General features: G+C 51.9%; 1 protein-coding gene across 1 annotated transcript; it reads left to right on the plus strand.

Moving 5' to 3' along the window:
- The first annotated feature begins 2406 nt into the window (after positions 1-2406).
- LOC146764266 (uncharacterized) lies at positions 2407-13984 on the plus strand. Its single transcript, XM_085565324.1, has 2 exons — positions 2407-2470; positions 12608-13984. Exon 2 carries the CDS (start codon positions 12619-12621, stop codon positions 13525-13527), a length of 909 nt encoding a protein of 302 aa, XP_085421450.1. The 5' UTR covers positions 2407-2470; positions 12608-12618; the 3' UTR covers positions 13528-13984.
- Positions 13985-20047: the final 6063 nt, after the last annotated feature.

Consider the following 20047-nt stretch of genomic DNA (forward strand, 5'->3'; position numbering starts at 1 on the left):
CCATCTCGGGTCCTTCAGGCAGGGATCAGCACCGGGGGTTCCTGCATCTCCCCAGCCATGGCCCATCTCCTGGGGAGCCGCACCTTCTTACTTGTAAATCAGTTTCCAATATACACCCGGTCTCACCTGCGAGGGTGGGGGGGGAATCCTAATACAAACGTGTAGAGTGTTAGAGTGTTCTAACAAATCTAACAAATATTCAATATCACATATATCATATTAGAAATGGCGCCAATTATATCTGCTACATATAACAGTATGGTAAAGGTAGCTTTGTAGATAAAATGAAGCTTTAGTAGTAAAAAAGAAACTATGTAGGTGTGTGTTGGGGGGGGTTTAAGGAATGAGATACTCGCTTCAAGGAACACGCAAATTCTCCAGAGAAGAGCAATTTATGGTTTTCTTATTAGAAGAAGCTGATTTCTTCACGCCTTGCTCAAACTCGAAGACCCCGTGGGGATTAAAGAAAACAGTTGACATACAACAGGCAGAGTTTTTTGTTTCAAATATAATGTATGCATAACCACGAAGGATATATGAATATGCAACAGTGTATTGTTTTAGGGGTGATTCCTTTATTCACAAGGTACATTCCTCTTGGCTTAAGTGCCTGAGAGCATCTGGACCTCAGATATTCTTTCTTTTTTATTGTCTTGTAATTGTCTTAACTCTAAATTTTTATCAGTCTAATTCTATTCCTATTTTTTCACCATTTTTTTATTATTAAACTTTTAAAATTCTAAAAACCAAGTGATTGGCATTTTTCACAAATTCCTATCAGGAGACAGAGAACCCATTTATCATTTCAATGGCATCATTAGATTAAAAGCTGTCCTCGGAATAAGAACCAACCAGACAGCTCCAGCTCCTGACCTTCCTGCTGACCAAGCCACTGAAATGAGGAACACAACATTTCACCAGGGGATGGGATCAGATTATCTGTTAGCAGAAAAAAAAGCAGTTTGTGGAAAACTAAATTACTCAAACTGATGTTGGCAAAGAGATGACAAGGGGAAAGTGTTGAAAAAGATAATAAAGGAAATAGGAAAGCAGTTTCTGTATTGGTCCAAGCATGGAAAGGATGGGAATGGCACACGGTTTTCTGGCTCCCCGGCAGACCAGGGGTTAAACGTTGGGTGTCTCCTGGATTTTCCCCGGAAAGGGCCCATCTCTGCACTGAGACACCTTTTTTCATTTGTAAATTAGGTCTTTCTTTCTCTGCCAACTGTGGTTTCTCCAGCCCCGGCTGCAGCCACTGCTCATTTAAAACTTGAAGATTCTTTTTCTAGAGGCACAACTGACTTGATGTATATTTTTCATAAGCACAAATTATTCCATAACATATATTACAATGGGGCTGCAGAGATCCCCCTGCAGGTCCCTGGGGATGCAGAGATCCCCTGCAGGTCCATGCGGATGCAGAGATCCCCCTGCGGGTCCATGGGGATGCAGAGATCCCCCTGCAGGTCCGTGGGGATGCAGAGATCCCCTGCAGGTCCATGGGGATGCAGAGATCCCCTGCAGCCCCTGCAGGAGCCGGGCTGGAGCTCGGCGATGCCTGAGAGGAGGCTGTGAGCCCGCGGGCAGAGGGGCCCCGCTGGAGCAGCCTGTCCTGGCAGGACTGAGCCCGTGGCACAGTGACCCACGCTGCAGCACTCGGAGGGGGCTGTGCCCAGGGGATGGACTCCGCTCCGAGAAGTTCCTGGAGAAGTCTCGGCCGGGAGAGAGCGCAGGGTGCAGCAGGGAACGACTCCTGTCCCTGAGCAGAGGGAGAAGCCCCGGGGGATGAGCTGAGCATGGCCCCATTCCCTGTCTCCTGCCCTGCCGGGGGAGGAGGTGCAGCTGGGAGCAGGGAGGCGTGGGGAAAGCTGCATTTAAGGCTCTGCGCTGACTTCTCCTTCTCCTGCTCCGAGTCTTTGGAGTTTTCTGACAGAAATCTCTCCCCTGCCCCACCCACCCACAGGGCTTTGGGCAGGTTTCCCTTTAGGGGGGAAATCAAAGCGAAGCACTGATGCGCTAACGAGGGGCAGGAGAAGTGAGGCTCCTGGGCTTCCCGCAGAGGCGGAGGCACGGGAGGCGCAGGGCCGGGAAAGCCGTGGCGGGAGGCGCGGAGAAGTTTGTTTGTGTGGGCAGCTCAATCCCGGCTCGGCCCGGGCCCGTGCCGGGGCTGTTCCTCATCTCCGGCTTTCCCCTCACGCAGCCCGGGGGCGCCGAGAGCGCGGGGCGAGGCGGGGCCGTGCGCAGAGCCCGCCCCGAGCTCGCTGCCATTGGCCGCCGGTGCCGTCAGTCGCGGTTGCGGCGCGCTGATTGGTGGGAGCGGGGCGCGGCGCGGCCCCGGCGGCGGGCTGAGGGCGGCCGTGGCCGCGCAGCGCCGCCATTGGCCGAGCGGCTGTGCGGGCCCGGCAGCGGCGGCAGCGGCCGGAGCGCGGTGAGGCGGCGGCGGCGGAGCTCGGAGGCGGCCCCGGCGCAGGTGGGAGCCGCGCTGGGCTCTGCGGGGGCTCGGGGCTGGCTGCGGGCGGAGGGGGCGGCAGGGGCGGCAGGGGGCTCCGGCGGCTCGCCGGTGCCGTGTCCGGCCCGTGCCGGCCCCGGGCTGAGGGCGCTGCGGGAGCGGCTGCCCGCGGTCTTATTCCCGCCGGGGCCGGGCAGGAGCCGCTGCCGGAGCAGCGCTGGCTCGGCCCGGCTGCTGTGGGTAGGACAGAGGGGCTGCCCCGCGGCCGGCAGCGGGCGGGGAAATTCCCGTCGCCGGAGGTTCGTGTGCCCGGCGGAGAGCGAGGAGTCCTGTCAAAGTGACTTTATTGCCGAGCAGGGGCAGAGGCCGTGGGGCATTTGCCGTGCGCTCTCTGCCGTGGCTGTAGTCCGCAGCCTCCTTTTTATCCTCATTTTCCCGGCCGCATCTCCCTCTGCCTTTGCCCACCGGCTGAGTTCCTTGGAAGGTTCCGACTTCCCGATGCGCCTGGAGCCTGTCCTCGTTAATGTGCACCCTCCTTTTGTAGAACAGCCGATATTCATGGCTCTGTTAAGTCTTTGTTCTTCTCCTCGAAGTTCGGGAATGTAGCGGGACTTTGAGCACTCTCTGGGTCAATTTGTAACATTTATTGGAACTGATGGTTTCTCCCGCCAACGAAAAAGATTAAGAAACAGTATTTCCGAGGGCCTGGAATTCCAGGATAGGGGGGAATGGCTTCCCACTGCAAAAGGGTGGGATTAGATGGGATAATGAAAAGAAATTGTCTCTTGTGAGGGTGGTGAATCCGTGGCACAGGTCTGCCAGAGAATCTGTGGCTGCCCCTGGATCCCTGGAAGTGTTCCAGGCCAGGCTGGACAGGGCTTGGAGCAACCGGGGTTATGGGAAAGTGTTCCTGCCCACGGCATGGGGTGGAACAGGATCATCTTTATGGTACCCTTGAACCCAAATGATTCTGTTTGATCTTTGATCTCATAATTCTGTGATCTGTTTGAAATGGGTACAAAAAAGGCACAGCAGCTGGCAGGGACTGCAGGAGCCATTGTGGCCCCCAGCGATGGGCCATGTGACTGTGGTCGAAGTCATGTTGTTGTTCTCCATCTCAGAGATCAGTTCCAGCCTTCTTAGGGACTCAAGTTCAGTCCTCGTGGGTGAAATTAGAAGCCTAGTTTTACTTTAGGCCCGACTTTTCTGCAGCCTTTTTGTGAGAACCCCGGCCTTGCTCTGGGGTCTCATGTGGTGGTGAAATTCCTCCTCCAACCTGTGCTTCCAAAGAAAAACTCCACAGGCTTTAGCTGTTCAGTCTCAAGGCAGTTTATTGCTGGTTATCTAACAGATTATGTTCTTGAACTGCGTCTATTTGATCAGCGGCCTGGGTAGAGGCACACACACCCTGACATCCTCTCTCTCTGCTGTCTTCTTCGTCTCTTCCCCCACCCAGGGCTGCTGCTATATTTTATATGATATATTAGTACAAAGTGAAAACCCCCCTGTACAAGTGTTAAAACCCCCCTGTACGATACTAAAAAAATTTCCCCTCTACTTTGTAATTACTTATACTATACTATTTAACCTTTTGTGACTGCTTGTTCCATCTCCAAAGTTGGTCATTCATTCCATGGCTCAAACTCAAAATCACAGCTGTTTTTCAGCTGTCTGCCAGGGTCTAGAATGCTTCTGACCAGGGCCTGGAACCTCTAAAAATGTCTGAGAGACATTTTGAGTTCCCACACCTTTTTATTAGTCCAGCACCAGTGTGATTGTGAAATGTACTCCCTGAATCCTAAGCAAAGACAAACTTGCTGGCTTTAACCTGCCTGTGGCAGGGAATTCTGCAAAAGAAAGCCTGAAAATATTGCTTTGCCTGTTTTTTATAATGCAAAAAGGAATACTGCTGCTTCTGGTTGTGCTGGCTGAGCCCTGCTCTCTCTGCAGGCCAGGTCAGTGCTGAAGGTGTTGTGCCTTCTGGTGTTCCACAGCTGACTGACACACTTTGCCAAGTTACTTCCTTATCTACAAGTGCCCGGCCCTATCTCTAGGCAGATTCACTCCTTGACTCTGTTTTGTTCTTCCCGGGTCCTCTTTGGTTTTGGGATTATTCTCGGTGTCCTCATTCCCTGTCCTTTTGTAGCCGTTTGTGGATCAGGAGGCCTGGCTGCCACCTGCATGCCCTGGCTCAGCTGCTGGATGAGCTGCACTGCCAAGGTGTGGAGCATGGTAAAAAGATGAGAGTTGCTGCAGCACAGAAGAGGAGAAGCAGCATTCCTTTAACCCCTGGTCTGCTGGGGAGCCGGGGAGCCGTGTCCCATTCCATCCTTTCCATGTTTGGACCAATACATAAACTACTCTCCCATTTCCTTTGTTATCTTTTTCAGCACTTTTCCTTTGTCTTCTCTTTGCCAACATCAGTTTGAGTAATTTAGTTTTCCACAAACTCCTGTTTTTTCTTCTAACAGATAACCTGATCCCATCCCCTGGTGAAATGTTGTGTTCCTCATTTCAGTGGCTTGGTCAGCAGGAAGGTCAGGAGCTGGAGCTGTCTGGTTGATTCTTATTCCGAGGACAGCTTGTAATCTAATTATGCCATTTAAATAATAAATGGGTTCTCTGCATTTTGATAGGAATTTGTGAAAAACTCAATCACTTGGTTTTTAAAATTTTAAAGGTTTAATAATAGTAAAAAGGTGAAAAAAGTAATAATACATTTAGAGTAATAAAAATTTAGAGTTAGGACATGTACATGACAATAAAAAACAAAGAATTATGGAGGTCCGGATGCTCAGGCACTTAAACCAAGATGAGCATACCTTGGGATCTAGAGGAATCACCCTTAAAACAATACACAATTAGCTTCTTATAGTAAGAAAACCATAACTTCCTCTTCTCTGGAAAATTTAGGTGTTCCTTGAGTGAGTGTCTCATTCCTTAAACCCCTCCTCCACATACTTAGTTTCTCTTTTAACTACTAAAGCTTCATTTTATCTGCAAAGCTACATTTATTATACTATTAATATGTTAATACAGCACAACTAATCAATATGACATAAGACATATAGTAACTATCTGCGTAGAGCCATATAATATGCATTTTTAACAAATTTGTTGGGGTTCCCAGTGGCTGGTCCATGGTGTTGTAGAATTTGTTCTGGTGGCTGTTAAACTTTTCCCAATTTTTGGGCTCTGCCTCAAGCTGGGGCTGCATCAATTGACCTCGTTTTTCTTATTCCATCATCATATACATGAATTCCAACTGATTTCCCTGAACTTGTTATAGCAAAACCCCCAGTGCTCTGATACACCCTGTACAGCACAGACAGGGACAGCAGATGTTGGAGTGGGCAGAGGGATGATCCCCCCCTTATTTTAGTGCAGTTTTCTCAACATTCTCCATTTGCTGTTTCCCTTTGCAGCTTCAGCCATTTCTGTTGCAGAGTCAGAGATCCTCAGCATGGGCTCTGCCTTCAGCTGTGCAGATTCCATCTGTGCAAGCAGGCAGAGCTTGGGGTGAGGGGCAGAGGGAATCAGCCAATTCCTGCCCCAGGCAAGAAGAGCCAGGTACATTGTCCCCACTTTGCCCCAGCGGTGTTAATTTGCATTTCTGAAGCTCCTTCTGGGTGCCTGGAATGCAGCTTCTCTTCCAGCAGCCTCACATGTGCCACCTCCCCCACAACCTGCCGCTTTATTTTTTTTTCCTTGAAATAATCCATTTAGAATTTGAGACTTAAAGGGTCACCTTTAAATCTCTTCTAGTTTTGTGAAGTGCAGCCTAAAGGTGTGTGTTGAAAAACCCAGACCAAAATTTTGCTATCTCTTACAGAAACATACACAAAAAAATTCCAAGGCAATTCAGTTTTTTCTACTTCTCGGAGTAAAAATTCATTCTCACATCCCTAACCGAAACCTAACCAGAAATACAGAAGTAGGATTATTACAAAAAATACTCTAATGCTCTAAACTTTGCACTGGAACTGCAGGAAAAAGAAAAACTCCACCAATATGTTTATTGTTAGAGTCAAGGCATTCCTTGATTCTGGCCAGGATGTGCAACAGAAATCATTCCAGCCCCACATAGCCCGGGTGTGCAGAGAAAATAGTTCCATTACATGTGGGTTTTACTTGAGTTTTCTCAAAATTGATACAGTCTAAAGCAATCTAAATCCATTGGTTTAATGTTCTGTAGTTTCAAGTTGTGCATTTTTGAGTGTTCCTTTGCTTGTGCTGTTAATGAGGTGGGAAGTGCTGGATTTCCTTCTCAGCCTTTTGCAGACCAGGTGTCTGCAGCCCTGCCGGGGGCAGTGTCTGGGGTAGGTGTTGGTTGCTGTTTGCTGCTGGGGTTGATGTTTTGCTGCTGGTCCTTATCTTTGTGGGTATCTTTCGGGCCATTCCCAGTGTGTTGAGATGTTAAACTCATCTCCACTGAGTGGTGTAACGTCCCTTAACAAAACCTTTAACATTTCTTTCCCCAAGGCCAAGGCAAAGCAAGCCTGAGTAGAGAAATCAAAGGTTAACAATGTTCAAGTCTATGAGCTGGTCTATTTTCCATGGATGCACTGGCAGGCAGAGCAGTGTGTGAGTGTGAGTGAGAGCCAGAGTGGAATTGTCCCGATGTGTCCCCAGCAGCTGTGGCAGTGCAGGCCCAGCGAGCACTGAAGCTGCAGCAGTGGCAGCAAGGGCTGGCCCCGGTGGCTGGAGCTGCCCAGGGAGGGTGGCCAGGCCGAGGATTTCAGCAGAGGATGTGTGGGCAGGCCCAGGGCCTTGCCCCGCTGTGGAGCCCTGGCTGCTGCTGCGCTGCCTTCAGTGCAGGCTCAGGGGGGCCTCCCATCCTCCTGCTGCAGGCGGGAAGTGCAAATCTCCGGGGCTGCAGAGACCTGGAGCCCAGGCTGAGGGGTCCCCCCGTGTTCAGCTGTGCTGGCGGCTGTTTCTGGCCTCGGGCCCCTTGGCATGGGCCACGCCACTTGGCCACCAGTGGTGCTGCTTTGCACTCCTTAGGCAGAGCCCATGTCCTGCTTGGATGTTGGCAACAGCAAAGTGCCAAGGCAGGCTCTGTGCCAGCCCAGCTTCCTGGGGGAGAGATTGCACCAGAGACAGGATTCTGGCCACAGACTGCTTTAAATGTGCATCCCTTATCTCCACCCTGCAGTAGGTGGAGAACTCCCAGGGTAAGGAATTCCCGAGATCAATTCCAAGGGAAATAATTGAATATCTGCCCTTGGTCTGGCTCTTCTTCTTGCCCAAGCCAATGTCAAAAACCATACCCATGGCATCTTGGTTTCTATCCCCAGCTTCCAAAGGTGTTTCTTTCTTTCCCCATTCATTCTTTGTACCCAGCCTGAGCTGTGGGGGTGCCAGGGGTATGGAGGTCCCATTGTATTCCTAAAGCTGCCATAAGCCCCTGGAGGATATCTCCTGTAAAATGAGTTCTGCTCTCTGAGTCTGTTGCTTCCACAGTCCCTTTTCTTGAAATTATGTCTTTTAGACATACCCTAATAAGTGATCCAGTGGTTGCTGAGCAATCAGAATTGCTTTTGCCCCCCTGTTAGGTGAGATGGGGTCACCAGAAGATATTGAAGCCTTCCTGCTCAGGGCATTTCAGTGCCAGGCTCTTACAAGCACACACAGCTGTGCTGGTTGAGCTGACCATGGGGATAACCTGCACTTTGTCTGATTCCCTTTCCTCAATAACAGCGTGTCTTGGAACTCTTTTCCCTTCTGCTGCCCTTGTAGAGCCATCCACAAAGACATTTTCTGCCTCAGGCCAGGCAATGTCTCCAGACCCCAGGCTGGGTCTGGAGCTGTGTCACTTGAATGCAGTGCTGGGTTTCTTCCCAGCCCCTCTGTGGGCTGTTCAAACAGGAGGCTGGGTTAAACCCTTCCCCTGTGCTCAGTTCTGAATCCTCCTGTGCCACTGCACAAGTTTCACACTGTAATAACCGAGCACTGCTCATCCATTGCGAGGCTCTTTTGGTGATCAAAGCTTGAACTTGATGGCAGACTGGAACAATTGGAGATCCTGTTGTCATCAGGTTTTGGGCCTCAGTTCTGTTGAATCTGTGGCTGCACAATTCTGCAGACAATGAGGCCACTCTGGCCACTGGGTGAAACATTTTGGCCCAAGAGTTCCTTTGGCATGGCCCTGTTTAATATTCACCTACAATTCCAATTTCTTTTCTGAGTCTGGAAGAGCCAGGGCTGAGGCATCAATATTTTTGGGTTTTCATTTTCTCAAGTTTTGCTCACTTTTTCCTTTCCATACCACAGCATGGAGGCTGTCTGGGGTTACAAAGTCCTACAATGTTCTGTCCGGAACAGAGAATCCTCAGTCCAGGCTGTGTAATTCCCTGTTAATCCTCAGAATTGTCGCAGCTCCTTTTTGGTGCTGGGAAATGTTACTTCTGAGATTTCCCAGACCCTCTTTGTGTCAAACCACAACAAACCTTCAGTCCCATTATGTCCCAAATATTTAATCTTTGTCTCCATTATTTGCACTTCTTTTTTTTTTTCAGATACTTAAAAGATGTTTTAGCCAAGAAATTCAGCCTTTTCACAGAGGCTTTGTCTAGCACTTGTTCTTGTCCTCCTCATTGGAGCCATCTGATTCCCTGACTGGCAGGATAGGAGTGCTGTAGGGAGACATCCCTGGCTCCAAGAGCCCTGCCTTTAGCAGGGACTCCATACCAGGCTGTGAGCCCTTCCTTCCCTCCCCTGGAACAGGGTGTTGCTTTTAGACACCACTTGTCCTGGTTGCTTCCGAGTAACTTGGAGAGCCTCTACATCAAATTTTCCTTTTGGGGCTGCCCACGCCTCTGAGTTCACTGAGCAGAGGCCTTGCCAGACATTTGACACAAAGGTACAGCAGCAATAGCCTCTGTACCACCTTTTACAATATTCCAATGCCACCATCAAATTCCTTCCTGGTTCATAAAAATGACAGTAGGAAGAAAAATAAAAAAGTTCATTTCAAACATATCCTCCACAGATCCTAATAGTGATTGAACAAATGATACCAGTTCAACTTTCCCATTTATTCCCTTAATAATTGAAACATTCCTTTACAATTTTCCCTCCTTAGGTGTAAAATTCAGAGTGGATGGAAAGGCCCCTGTGTCCATCAGGAGAGGCCTCCTCTGGATGCAGACCCAGCCTGAATGTTCTGCAGGGCTCCAGTGTGGTGGGTCCCCGGTGGGATGGGAGCTCAGAGAGCCCTGCCAATCCATGTCCATGCAGGGGTGGACTTGCTCCTGCTGAGGGTGCTGCTGTCTGTGCTTGCAGTGTCCTTGTGGGCTGCAGCTGGAGCCCTGACTCCTTCCCAGGGGCTGTTTGGGTGGGCTCTGCCCTGGCCAGGAGGGCAATGCCTCTGCCAGGTGCTTGTGGCCGACCCCGTCATGCCCTGGGTGCTGGGGCCCCCTTGGGCCCTGGGGTTGATCCCTCAGGGGCTGTGGGAACTGTGCCATGGCCTTTGCCTTCAGCTTGGCCTTTTGCTCATCCCTTCTTGCCTTCAGCTGCTGTGCCTTTGTGCCCAAGTGCTGCAGGGCTTCTTGTGCCACTCCTGCAGCCCCGGTCACTGCCTGTGGGTGCTCATCCTCTGAGAGCTGCTGAGCTTTCTGCAAAACCTTTCCTTTCTGCAGGGACCCAAAGCAAATCCTGAACAGCAAATCCTGATCCTTCCATGTGCACTCTGCATTTCCCAGCTGTTCCTTTGTTTTCCCCGTTGTGCTCAGGGTCCCTGCCCAGCCCGTGTGGCAGAGCCGGTGCCTGTCCTGCCGCAGTGTCCAAAGGCGGCCCCCCCGGCGGGCAGGGCCGGCAGCTCCCCGGGGCCGGGCAGCGGCCGGGGCGTCCCGCAGCCTCCTGGGGGCCGGGGGCCACTGCCGGCCCTGCCCGGGGCTGGTGGGGTCAGGCAGCGCCCGGCGCTGAGCCCCGGCTGCCCCACAGCCCCGGCCCGGCCCCGCAGCTCCCCACAGGCCCCAGCCCGTGCTCCCGGTGCCGCACCTCTGCGCCCGGTGCTGCCGCTGCCACCGCAGAGAAACCCCTGGCATCCTGACCTCCTGCTTTTCCTCTCCTGCGAATTGAAAGTATGAGATGGTAAATTCTGAGAAAAAACGGTGCTAGAAAAGAAACCAATCCTGAGTATTTTTCTGTTCATCCTCTTTGCCATCATCCTTTTTCTTATTACACGGATTCCTCCTGCTGCTTCTTGCCTGAACCATATTGCTGCACACTCCCCTTCACCTGATCCCTTCCCAGCACACCAACACCATCCATCCCCTTGCTGTACAAATCCCTTCTCCACTTCCCTCATTCCCCCACTGGGTGTCCATGTCCTTAATTACCTCTGGGGGAATGTGCAGACTACCTCAACATTCTCCCAAGGGACCCTTCAGAGACATTTTGGGATCATCATCCCTTTGGCCAGGCCCCTCCCTGGCTTTCCCTTTTCTCCCCTCCATGGGTGCCCTGCCATGTTCACTCCCCGAGGATCCCAGGGCACTCACTGATGAGATTTTCAGTGCTCTCTCCCTGCTGACTCTTCCCAGACCCCCCTGATGTGTCACTCGTCTGTCTCCTCGTCACTCCCGGGTCCCCAATCAATCCCCGGTGCCGCCACCAGCCAAGGGAGCCGATCACCCAAAGTGGGTGAGGCACCTTCAGCTGCACTCCCTGCCCGCTGCCCCGGAGGGTGGAAGGAATTCGGGATGAACCCCAGGGTGTGTGGAAAAATTGACATCAGCAGAGAATTCTGTCCACAAAGCAGATGGAGGAATCCTGTAAAAGTAATTTCATTCCTAAGAAAAGGGAGAGGCCATGGGACATTCAAGCCATGGGATCTCGCCAATTGTTGGAGGACACAGTCTCATTTTCATCCTAATTTTCCCAGCTGCATCTCCCTTTCCCTTTCTGTGTTGGCTGAAATACTTGAGAGCTACAGACTTCTCAATCCACCTACTACTTACCCCTTTCATATGCACCCCAGTTTTGTATAGCAGATGATACTCATGGCTCTGTTAAGGCTTTGTTGTTCTTCTCCAAGTTAATGAATTTAGCAAGACCTTGGCTGACATTTTCGGAAACCAATGGATTCTCCTGTCACACCCTTATGTACAATTCTCTAGCCCTATCTCCGAGCAGATTCAGAGCATCTGTTTGTAAAGACACTTTCCTGTTGTTCCTTTCATGGGTCCCCCGTTTGTGGGACATCCCCCCTGGAGCAGGGTGTCCCCTCTGTGCTGCAGCCCCAGGGCTCGGGCAGAGCTCAGCCAATCAGAGCCCGCGGCGCTGATGACTCACCAGTTGCCAGGCAGACTCGCAGCTCCCCGCGTTCCCCACCTGGACCCACCTGCGCCCCCCCTCGGCCCCATGGCCCCGCGAGGGGAATTTGGGGAGGTGGGAGTGGGGCAGCGCCAAGGCCGGGCCCCCCGCGCTGTCCTGGCGGGAGCGGCTGCAGTGGGGACCGAGTGCGGGCGGGAGCGGCCGAGAGCCCAGCGCTGCCCCAGCCCGACCTGCCCCAGCTCCATCCCTGCCCCTGCGCTGGGATGCTGTGGGTGTGGGGGGAAGAGGGAGCCGGCAGTGGGTGCTGGGGCTGGGGGCAGGAGGAGAAGGGAAGGAGAAGCAGGCTTGAGGAACAAAATGGTCAAACAATGCAGGTGGCAGGAGAAGATGGGATTGTGTAGGAGAAGGAAGCATTGCAGGAGGAAGAGGAGTGTGAGGAAGAGCAGAGACACAAGAGGAGGAGGAGGAGGAGGAGCAGAAAGAGGAAGCAGCAGAAGGTTCCACCCTCCCCCCAGCCCCAGGAGCGCTGCTGCCCCCACATGCAGCAGGTGGCTGTGGAGGGTGATCCACAATTTTCATGGGTTGAATCTTGGTGTTTCTGAGCTTTCTTGGGCTAAATGTTGTTGGTGCTTTGGTTTTATGTAGCAGCTAAATCTTTATGTTTTGGAGGAGGTTTTTGCTGAGCTGTGATGTTTGGGGAGATTTTGGTCTGTGTCTTGGAAGTTTGTGGGATTTTTGGGCTAAATCTTGATGTTTTGGAGGTTGTTAGAGACACAAGATTACCAATGACTTCCTGAGATGAATTTGGGCAAGGAGCAACCTCCAGTCTAAGGTGCTCCCCTCTTGTTTTTCCCTCAAACCAGGATTTGTCATTGCCAGGGCGTGGCTGGATGGAGGAGGAGGAAAAGCCCCGGAGATGCTGCAGGAGGAGGAGCTGCAAACCCAGCCCAGGGAGCTGCAGGGAGGAAAGAGCCCCCCTGAGCCAGGAAGGCGGGCGGAGATCCAGGCGGAGCTCGGAGCTGGTGGAGAAGCCTCATGGCAGGGAGAAGCCCCACAAGTGCTTGGAATGTGGGAAGGGTTTCAGCTGGAGATCCAGCCTGATCCAGCACCAGAGGATCCACACTGGGGAACGGCCCTACGAGTGTGGGGAGTGTGGGAAAAGCTTCAGAAACAGCTCAGCCATGATCCTGCACCAGAGAATCCACACCGGGGAGAGGCCCTACAAATGTGGGGAGTGTGGGAAGGGTTTTGTACAGAAATCCCACCTGATCCAGCACCAGATGATCCACACAGAGGAGAGGCCCTTCCGCTGCCCTGACTGTGGGAAGGCCTTCAAGCACAACTTCACCCTCACCATGCACCGGCGAATCCACACTGGGGAGAGGCCCTACAAATGTGGGAAGTGTGGGAAGAACTTCAAAGACAGGTCTAGCCTCCTCGAACACCAAGTGATCCACACTGGGGAACGGCCCTATGAGTGCTTGGAATGTGGGAAGAGCTTTGGGTGGAGCTCATACCTGAGAAAACACCAGCGCATCCACACTGGGGAGAGGCCCTACGAGTGTCCCCAGTGTGGGAAGAGGTTTCGGACCAGCTCCAGTGTTCTAAGTCATGAGCGGATTCACACAGAGGAGAGGCCCTACCGTTGCCCCGACTGTGGGAAGGGCTTCAAGCAAAACTCCCACCTCACCGTGCACCGGCGCATCCACACCGGGGAGAGGCCCTACGAGTGTGGGAAGTGTGGGAAGAGCTTCTCCAGGAGCTCTCACTTGACCCAGCACCAACGGAGGCACCACTAAGGGAAGCCCTGTGAGTGCCCCGAGTGAGGGAAGAGCTTGGAGTGAGGGAAGAGAGTGAGGGAAGAGCTTGGTGTGCTGCTGCAGCTCCATCCCCCATGGGAGGATCCGGGATGGATGATCCCCAGTGACCCCCGTTGGGCAGAGCCCTGGTGCCCCCATATGGGGAATAAAACAGAGAGTAAAGCAATGGAGCTGATAAAGGGGCCGGATATCTGAGGCCTGACTGAGCAGAAACTGTGGGAGACACAGACACAGTTTCAGTCTCCCTGGGCAAGAAGTGACCAGGCAACATGGTGTGAGTCTTTGTGATAAAATAAATGTTCCCAGGTTACTGGATGTCACGAAGAATGTGTAACCAATGGGAAATTGTTACCAAAAACAGAGCCCTCTGTAAGCACCATACAAGTAAATCCCTTTATAAACACCTGGTACACTCAATAAAATTGGCTTTGGTCTAAACTCGGATGTCCCCGTCTCTCCATGGTGGATAACCCTGTTGTGGGTGATCCCCGTTGGGTGGGGGAAGGTGCTGGAGGGATTTCTTTCCCTTCTCCTGGTGCTGCCGTGGTTTGGTTGGTAATAAATTCCCTCCCTGTGCCCAGGCCGGGTCTGTTGTCCCCGTGCCGGTGCTCGGGGCGGGATCTCTCCCGTTCCTTCTCGGCACTGCCGGGCCTCTCCTCAGCCAATGAGAGAACGCGGTGGAGAAGAGTCAGCCAATCAGCGAGAGCGGGGCTGATGACTCACCAGTTGCCGGGCAGACCCGCAGCAGGCAGTGTTCCCCACCTGGACCCGCCCTCCCTGCCCAGTGCCGGCCCCGCCGTGGGGTCCCCCCAAGTCCCTCCCCAGTGCCCCCATGAACTGGGCTGGGTTTAACTGGGAAGCTTTACTGGGAACACTGGGAGCAGGCGGGGAGGGACAGAGTGACAGCAGGACTGGGGGACACAGGACCCCCCCAAAATCAGCGTGGGGATGAAGCGGGGGTCCCAGCCGGGCCAGGGGCCATGGGGAACGGCTGCGGCCGCCGGCGGTTCAGGAACTCTGTGGGCAGAGAAAGGGGGGTGACATCGGGCTGGGGGCCTCGGGTGGAGCATTCACATTCAGAGGGAGGGGAAACACGACCCCCCGGGACCCCCCAGACTCTCTTGCACAGGTAGAACCCGATTCCCAGTGCCAGGAAGACGAAGCCCAACTTGGAAGTCTCCCCTCCTGTCCCTCTCAGGATCCCACAGCCTCCTTCCAGCCGACCCCTCTGCCCCAGGACCCCGAAAACCTCTCCCAGTCCCTTCCCAGCCTCACCAGTATTCACCCAGACCCCTCCCAGTCTCTTCCCAGCACAACCAACCTCATCCCAATCTCTGCTTTTCCATCCCCAATCTCCATCCAACTCCTTCAGGCTCACTCTATTCCCTCCCACTTAAACCAAGCGCCCCCAAAATCCCTGCCAGTGCCCACCAGGACCCCCAGAACCCCATCCCACCCTCTCCAGTATCCTTCAAACACCTTCTTAGCCCTTCCAAACCCCTAACCTCCTCTCCCAGTTTAAACCAGACTCTCTCCAACTCCCTCCCAGTTGCTCCCAGCACATCCCAGTGGCTGTCACAGCACCACCAATTCCTCTCCTGTACCCAAGTGCCAGCTCAGGGGGTGCTCCAGGCTGACGTGCTCCACCTGGCAGGTGGAGGTGAGCCCGGCCCAGGTTGGGGTTTCCAGCAGCACCAGGAGCTGGTGGGTCCAGTCCCCGTTGGGGACCACGTCGGTGGCCACCACAGAGAGCTCCTGCTGGCCCTGGAACCAGCTCAGCTGGATGGGAGCAGGCGGCCGGGGCCGGGCCGGGAGCTCGAGGGCAGCAGAGAGATGGAAACGCTGGGGGGCACTGGGAGAGTGTGGGTGTAATAAATAAAATGGTCTTTGTTCATCAAAATTAGTGTTAAAGGAGATAATTTGAACTGAGTAGGTAATGCAATTAGCATAGAAGACTGTGTAACTAATTATATACAAGTTAACTTTTAGGCCAAGGACAATCTGCAAGGAAGATGAGGAGCCTTCATTCCTATGACCACCAAGGGCAGGAAAAAAGACCCCCAGCAACCAATTGCACCGGCGCAGAGTGCATTGAGAGAAAATACGTCAACTGGAAATAAAAAGGGACTATAAAACCAAAAAGGTCAAAGGGGGAAGGTGTGCCGTGGCAGAGCAGGGGCTCCCCGGCCGCCCAGCGCTGTTCTTTTGCTTAATACCACTTGCTTAATAAATTTTTGTTAATTGATTTATCTATAATTAGCCTCCCCAGTTGAATTTGTCCGTAACAAACTTGGTGCCGTGACTCGGATAAGGGTGAACGGGTGGGAATTCCTAATCAGGGAGGCGCCCCGCTGCCTCTGCAGCGGCCCTGGTGCAGGCTTTTCCTTCCCAGACCCTTACCGACGAACCCAAATTCGGTATTGAGCACAAGGGATCCCGGTAACCCCGTAATCTTTGTGCACGAAGCCGGGCGAAGACGCAGGACAGCGTGAGTATAAAAGTGGGGATCCGCTGGGTTGGGCTGGGATCCCAGGACATAACGCGTGAGACGTCCTTGTAGGACGAGGCACGGGCAGAGCTCTGAGTAGTGCGGTTTGCAGAGCCCGCGAGGGGCTGGGCACCAACAGGGGCCGCGAGTGTGTGTGTGCCTGAAGGTGTCCTGGGAGATGGGACAGAGGAAAAGCAAGCCCTCTGCTTCCATGGGGATGGGGATCCCGGTAATGCTTCCCCAGATACCCCCTGACAGTCTGTTAGGTCTAATGATAAAATCTTGGGATGAATATCCTTCGAGGAAAGGAAAGGATAGGGCAAAAATTATACATTATTGTACAAAAGTATGGGGAGGAAAACAAATCTGTAGTGATAATTTATTTTGGCCAGTGTTTGGAAACTTCAAGGACTGGATTTGTCAGGCATTAAACATTTATGTAAACTCTAGAGAACCTTTTGATATGGAAGAGAGCAAGTATGCTGCTCTCTGGATAGTGGGGGAAACAAGAGCAAAACTTTTTGCCTGAAGCACCCAGGGAGGGAAAAAGAAAAATAAAAAGCCTGAGGAAGTTCCAACTGCACCCCCTCTACCATACATCCCTCCTCCTCCTCCACCCCCACCAGCACCACCCACAGTCTACCCCAATTTAGATCAAGGGAGAGATTTTGATAACCAAGAGGTAGAAATCCCAGAGCCGGTCCCTGAGGAAAATCGCTGTGTTACTCGTAGTCTAACAAGGGGGGAAAGAGAAAGGGAAGGGCAAGCTCTATATCCATGAACGGAAGTAGCTTTTCGAATGATCCCTAACCCCAGTGCTGGTCAGCAGGGACAACCAACCCAAATTCTGGGAATAGGTTATATGGAGGTACCTCTCAACTCAGGAGATGTGAGGGAGTTCAAGAAAGAAATGGGAGCATATGGGCCAAATCTTAAAGGAATTTTCTGACCCTATAGCCTGGGACTTCCCATGTGAACAAATTCAGAATCCAGCTGAGGTGGCAAAGTACCTGAAAGATAAATGCCATGATAAGTCTAAGGAGAAAAAGATCATTGCAACGAGCTGGGCCCTGGCATGTGCTTATCACACCCTGCTAGATACTGTAGGGCAGCAGACAGAGGAAGGGGGGCAGGGAGATAAATCAGCAGCTATCCCAGTCACTCAGGCTGCAGCCAACAGCCCCGGCTCGAAGCCAGCAGCTAAACCAGACAAGTGAGCCTAAGCCAGCAGCTAAACCAGACAGTGAGCCTAAGCCAACAGCTAAACCAGACTGTGAGCCTAAGCCAGCAGCTAAACCAGACTGTGAGCCTCAACCAGTGGCTGTTGCTATGAGCACAATGGGCCAGTGATGCCTCAGGCCATCAGGGCAGAGATGCCACCTACAAGTGGGCACGAGACCGAGGGGTGGATCTAACCATGGACAGTATTTCTCAGGTGATCCATGACTGTGAGACCTGTGCTGCCATCAAACAGGCCAAGCGGGTGAAGCCCCTGTGGTATGGTGGGCAGGGGTCCAAGTACAAGTATGGGGAGGCCTGGCAGATTGACCACATCACACTGCCCCAGACACGCCAAGGCAAGCGCTACGTGCTCACCATGGTAAAAGCCACCACAGGATGGTTGGAAAGCTACCCTGTGTCTCATGCTACAGCCTGTAACACCATCCTGGGCCTGGAAAAGCAGGTCCTTTGGAGGCATGGTACCCCTGAGAGGATTGAGTCAGACCATGGGACTCATTTCAAGAACAGCCTTATCAACACCTGGGCAAGGGAACATGGCATTGAGTGGGTGTACCACATCCCAAACCATGCCCCAGCTGCAGGCAAAGTGGAGAGGCACAATGGACTGTTAAAAACCACCTTAAAAGCATTGGGTGGGGGATCTTTCAAAAATTGGGAGCAACATTTAGCAAAGGCCACCTGGTTAGTTAACAGCTGAGGTTCCACCAATCTAGCAGTCCTGCCCAGTCTGAGCCCCTGAATATAGTAGATGGAGATAAAGTCCCAGTGGCACATGCCAGAGGTTTGTTAGGGAAATCAGTGTGGAGCAATTCTGCCTCAAGTACAGACAAACCCATTTGTGGGATTGTCTTTGCTCAGGGACCAGGTTGTACATGGTGGATAATGCAGAGAGATGGAGCAACACGATGTGCACCTCAGGGGGATCTGATTGTGGGGTGAGACTCATGTGCAAATATCACTGTTTGCTGGATGGTGCTGCCAGTGTCTGTACATGAAAACACACAGACATGAGACAGAAAGAAATGTGTAAGTGTCAAAGGTTTGAGCAAGTGAAATTGAAGGAAATGTGTAAGTGTCAAAGGTTTGAGTAAGTGAAAGAAGTTTTTACTTGATGGAGTTTTTACATGATGTTGAATATACAGAGATAAGGGGTGGAATGTCCGAGGGTGATGTTATGGTGTTTGTGTCTCCAATCGTGTGTTCTGTTTATGTTTGATATTCTGTTCTGTGCTCCCAGAACTGACTCAGAAAGTGAAGGTTTGTTTTGCCTTGTTATCAGCCGGCTCACCTCCCCCCATGGTCTGCTGTCTAGAAGAGGCCAGTGCTGGCTGGCTTGCTTACTTGGCTTGCTTCTGCTTTTGCCTTTTCTTCCTAGTTAGTTTAGCTGAGCAGTCCAGTTCTTTCCCTGGACTGTTTCTTTTCCCTTTCCCTTTCCTGAATACCATCCAACCTGCTCTGGACTGGGACCCGGGAACCCCGAGGAGCACCGGGAGCCTGCGCTCTGTGATCTGCAGCAGCCATCCCCAGTGCCCAGAGCAATCCCCAGCGCCCAGACCCGGAACACCATCCCCAGGAGAGACTTTCTGGACTTGTCATCTCTTCAGAGTGGTAAAGGAGTTTTGTTGTCATCTGGTGTTGTTCATTTTTTTGGTGCTGGGAAGGGTTTTGTTTGTTAAGTAAACAGGTTCTTTTCCACTTCTCTCAGACAAAATTCTTCCTGAATCAGGTGGGTGGGGAGGGGCCGTGGGGATTTGTTTTCTGGGGGCTCCTTCCAGAGGTTTTTCTCCCAAATTTGCCCTAAACTAGGACAAATATTTTGCTGCCCATCTCATGGCTGGAGAGAGTGAAAAAACAAACCCCGTTCTAATCATATTTTGGTTCCAATTACTTTGTGTTAGTATGGAGCAGTTACTGGCTATGTTGTTTGAATTCATAGTGTCTTTTAGAGTGGAGGCCTGTATGTGTTTCTGGTCCCTAGGGTTTTTTGAGATCTTAATCCCTCTCTGGTCCCTAGGTTTATTTTCTTATCCAGGAATAGCTCTGGTATTGTCCCTAATACGTAGTTTTTGCAGTAGAAGGGCACTGACCAGAATATCCATCAGGTTGGGCTTGGGTGTAATGGCTTTCAGGAGTTTATGAAGGTGCTGAAGTCTGTTCCAGGAATGCATGGCTCATGGTCATGGTTGTGCAGCCAGTTTGTTAGAGGGGAAGCAGGGGATGAGGCTTTTCAGCCGTTGCTTTCCTTCTTCTCCTCTGAATCTCTCAGCCCCCTATTAGAGAATGTTCCATTTCCCCTGACTGTTAAAGAGACCATCTTCCTGGTGTTTAATCTGGTAATTTTCTCTCTACAGTCTGCAGTCTCTCTAGAATGAGGGCTGAGATTTCTAGAGGGGCTGAAGAGACCCCTGACCCAGGAGTAGACCCAGGTGTGAGAAATCCTGAGTGGTGTGGGAAACGGGAGGGATGAGAATTGGCACATAGACAGTTTTCCCACATTCAAATAGATTTTACTGATTTGCCTAAAGTAGGAAGGTATCAACATTAATTGGTGATAATAGATCGCTTGACTCACTTTGTAGAAGCATTCCCTACCTCCAGGGCAACTACACAAACAGTAGTAAAAATACTATTAGAAGAGATAATCCCCCGCTACAGACTAGCAGAAGTAATAGACTCAGACAGAGGGCCACACTTTGCCTCTAAAACAATTAAAGAAGTAGTTACAGCTCTAGGAACAAAGTGGCAATATCATACACCCTGGCATCCACA

The sequence above is a fragment of the Lonchura striata genome, chromosome 35, assembly GCF_050655825.1.
Source record: "Lonchura striata isolate lonStrDom1 chromosome 35, ASM5065582v1, whole genome shotgun sequence".
NCBI lineage: Eukaryota > Metazoa > Chordata > Aves > Passeriformes > Estrildidae > Lonchura > Lonchura striata.

What these genes read in the sequence shown, in the direction of transcription:
- LOC146764266 (XM_085565324.1), top strand. Translation starts at nt 12,619, where the DNA reads ATGGAGGAGGAGGAAAAGCCCCGGAGATGCTGCAGGAGGAGGAGCTGC.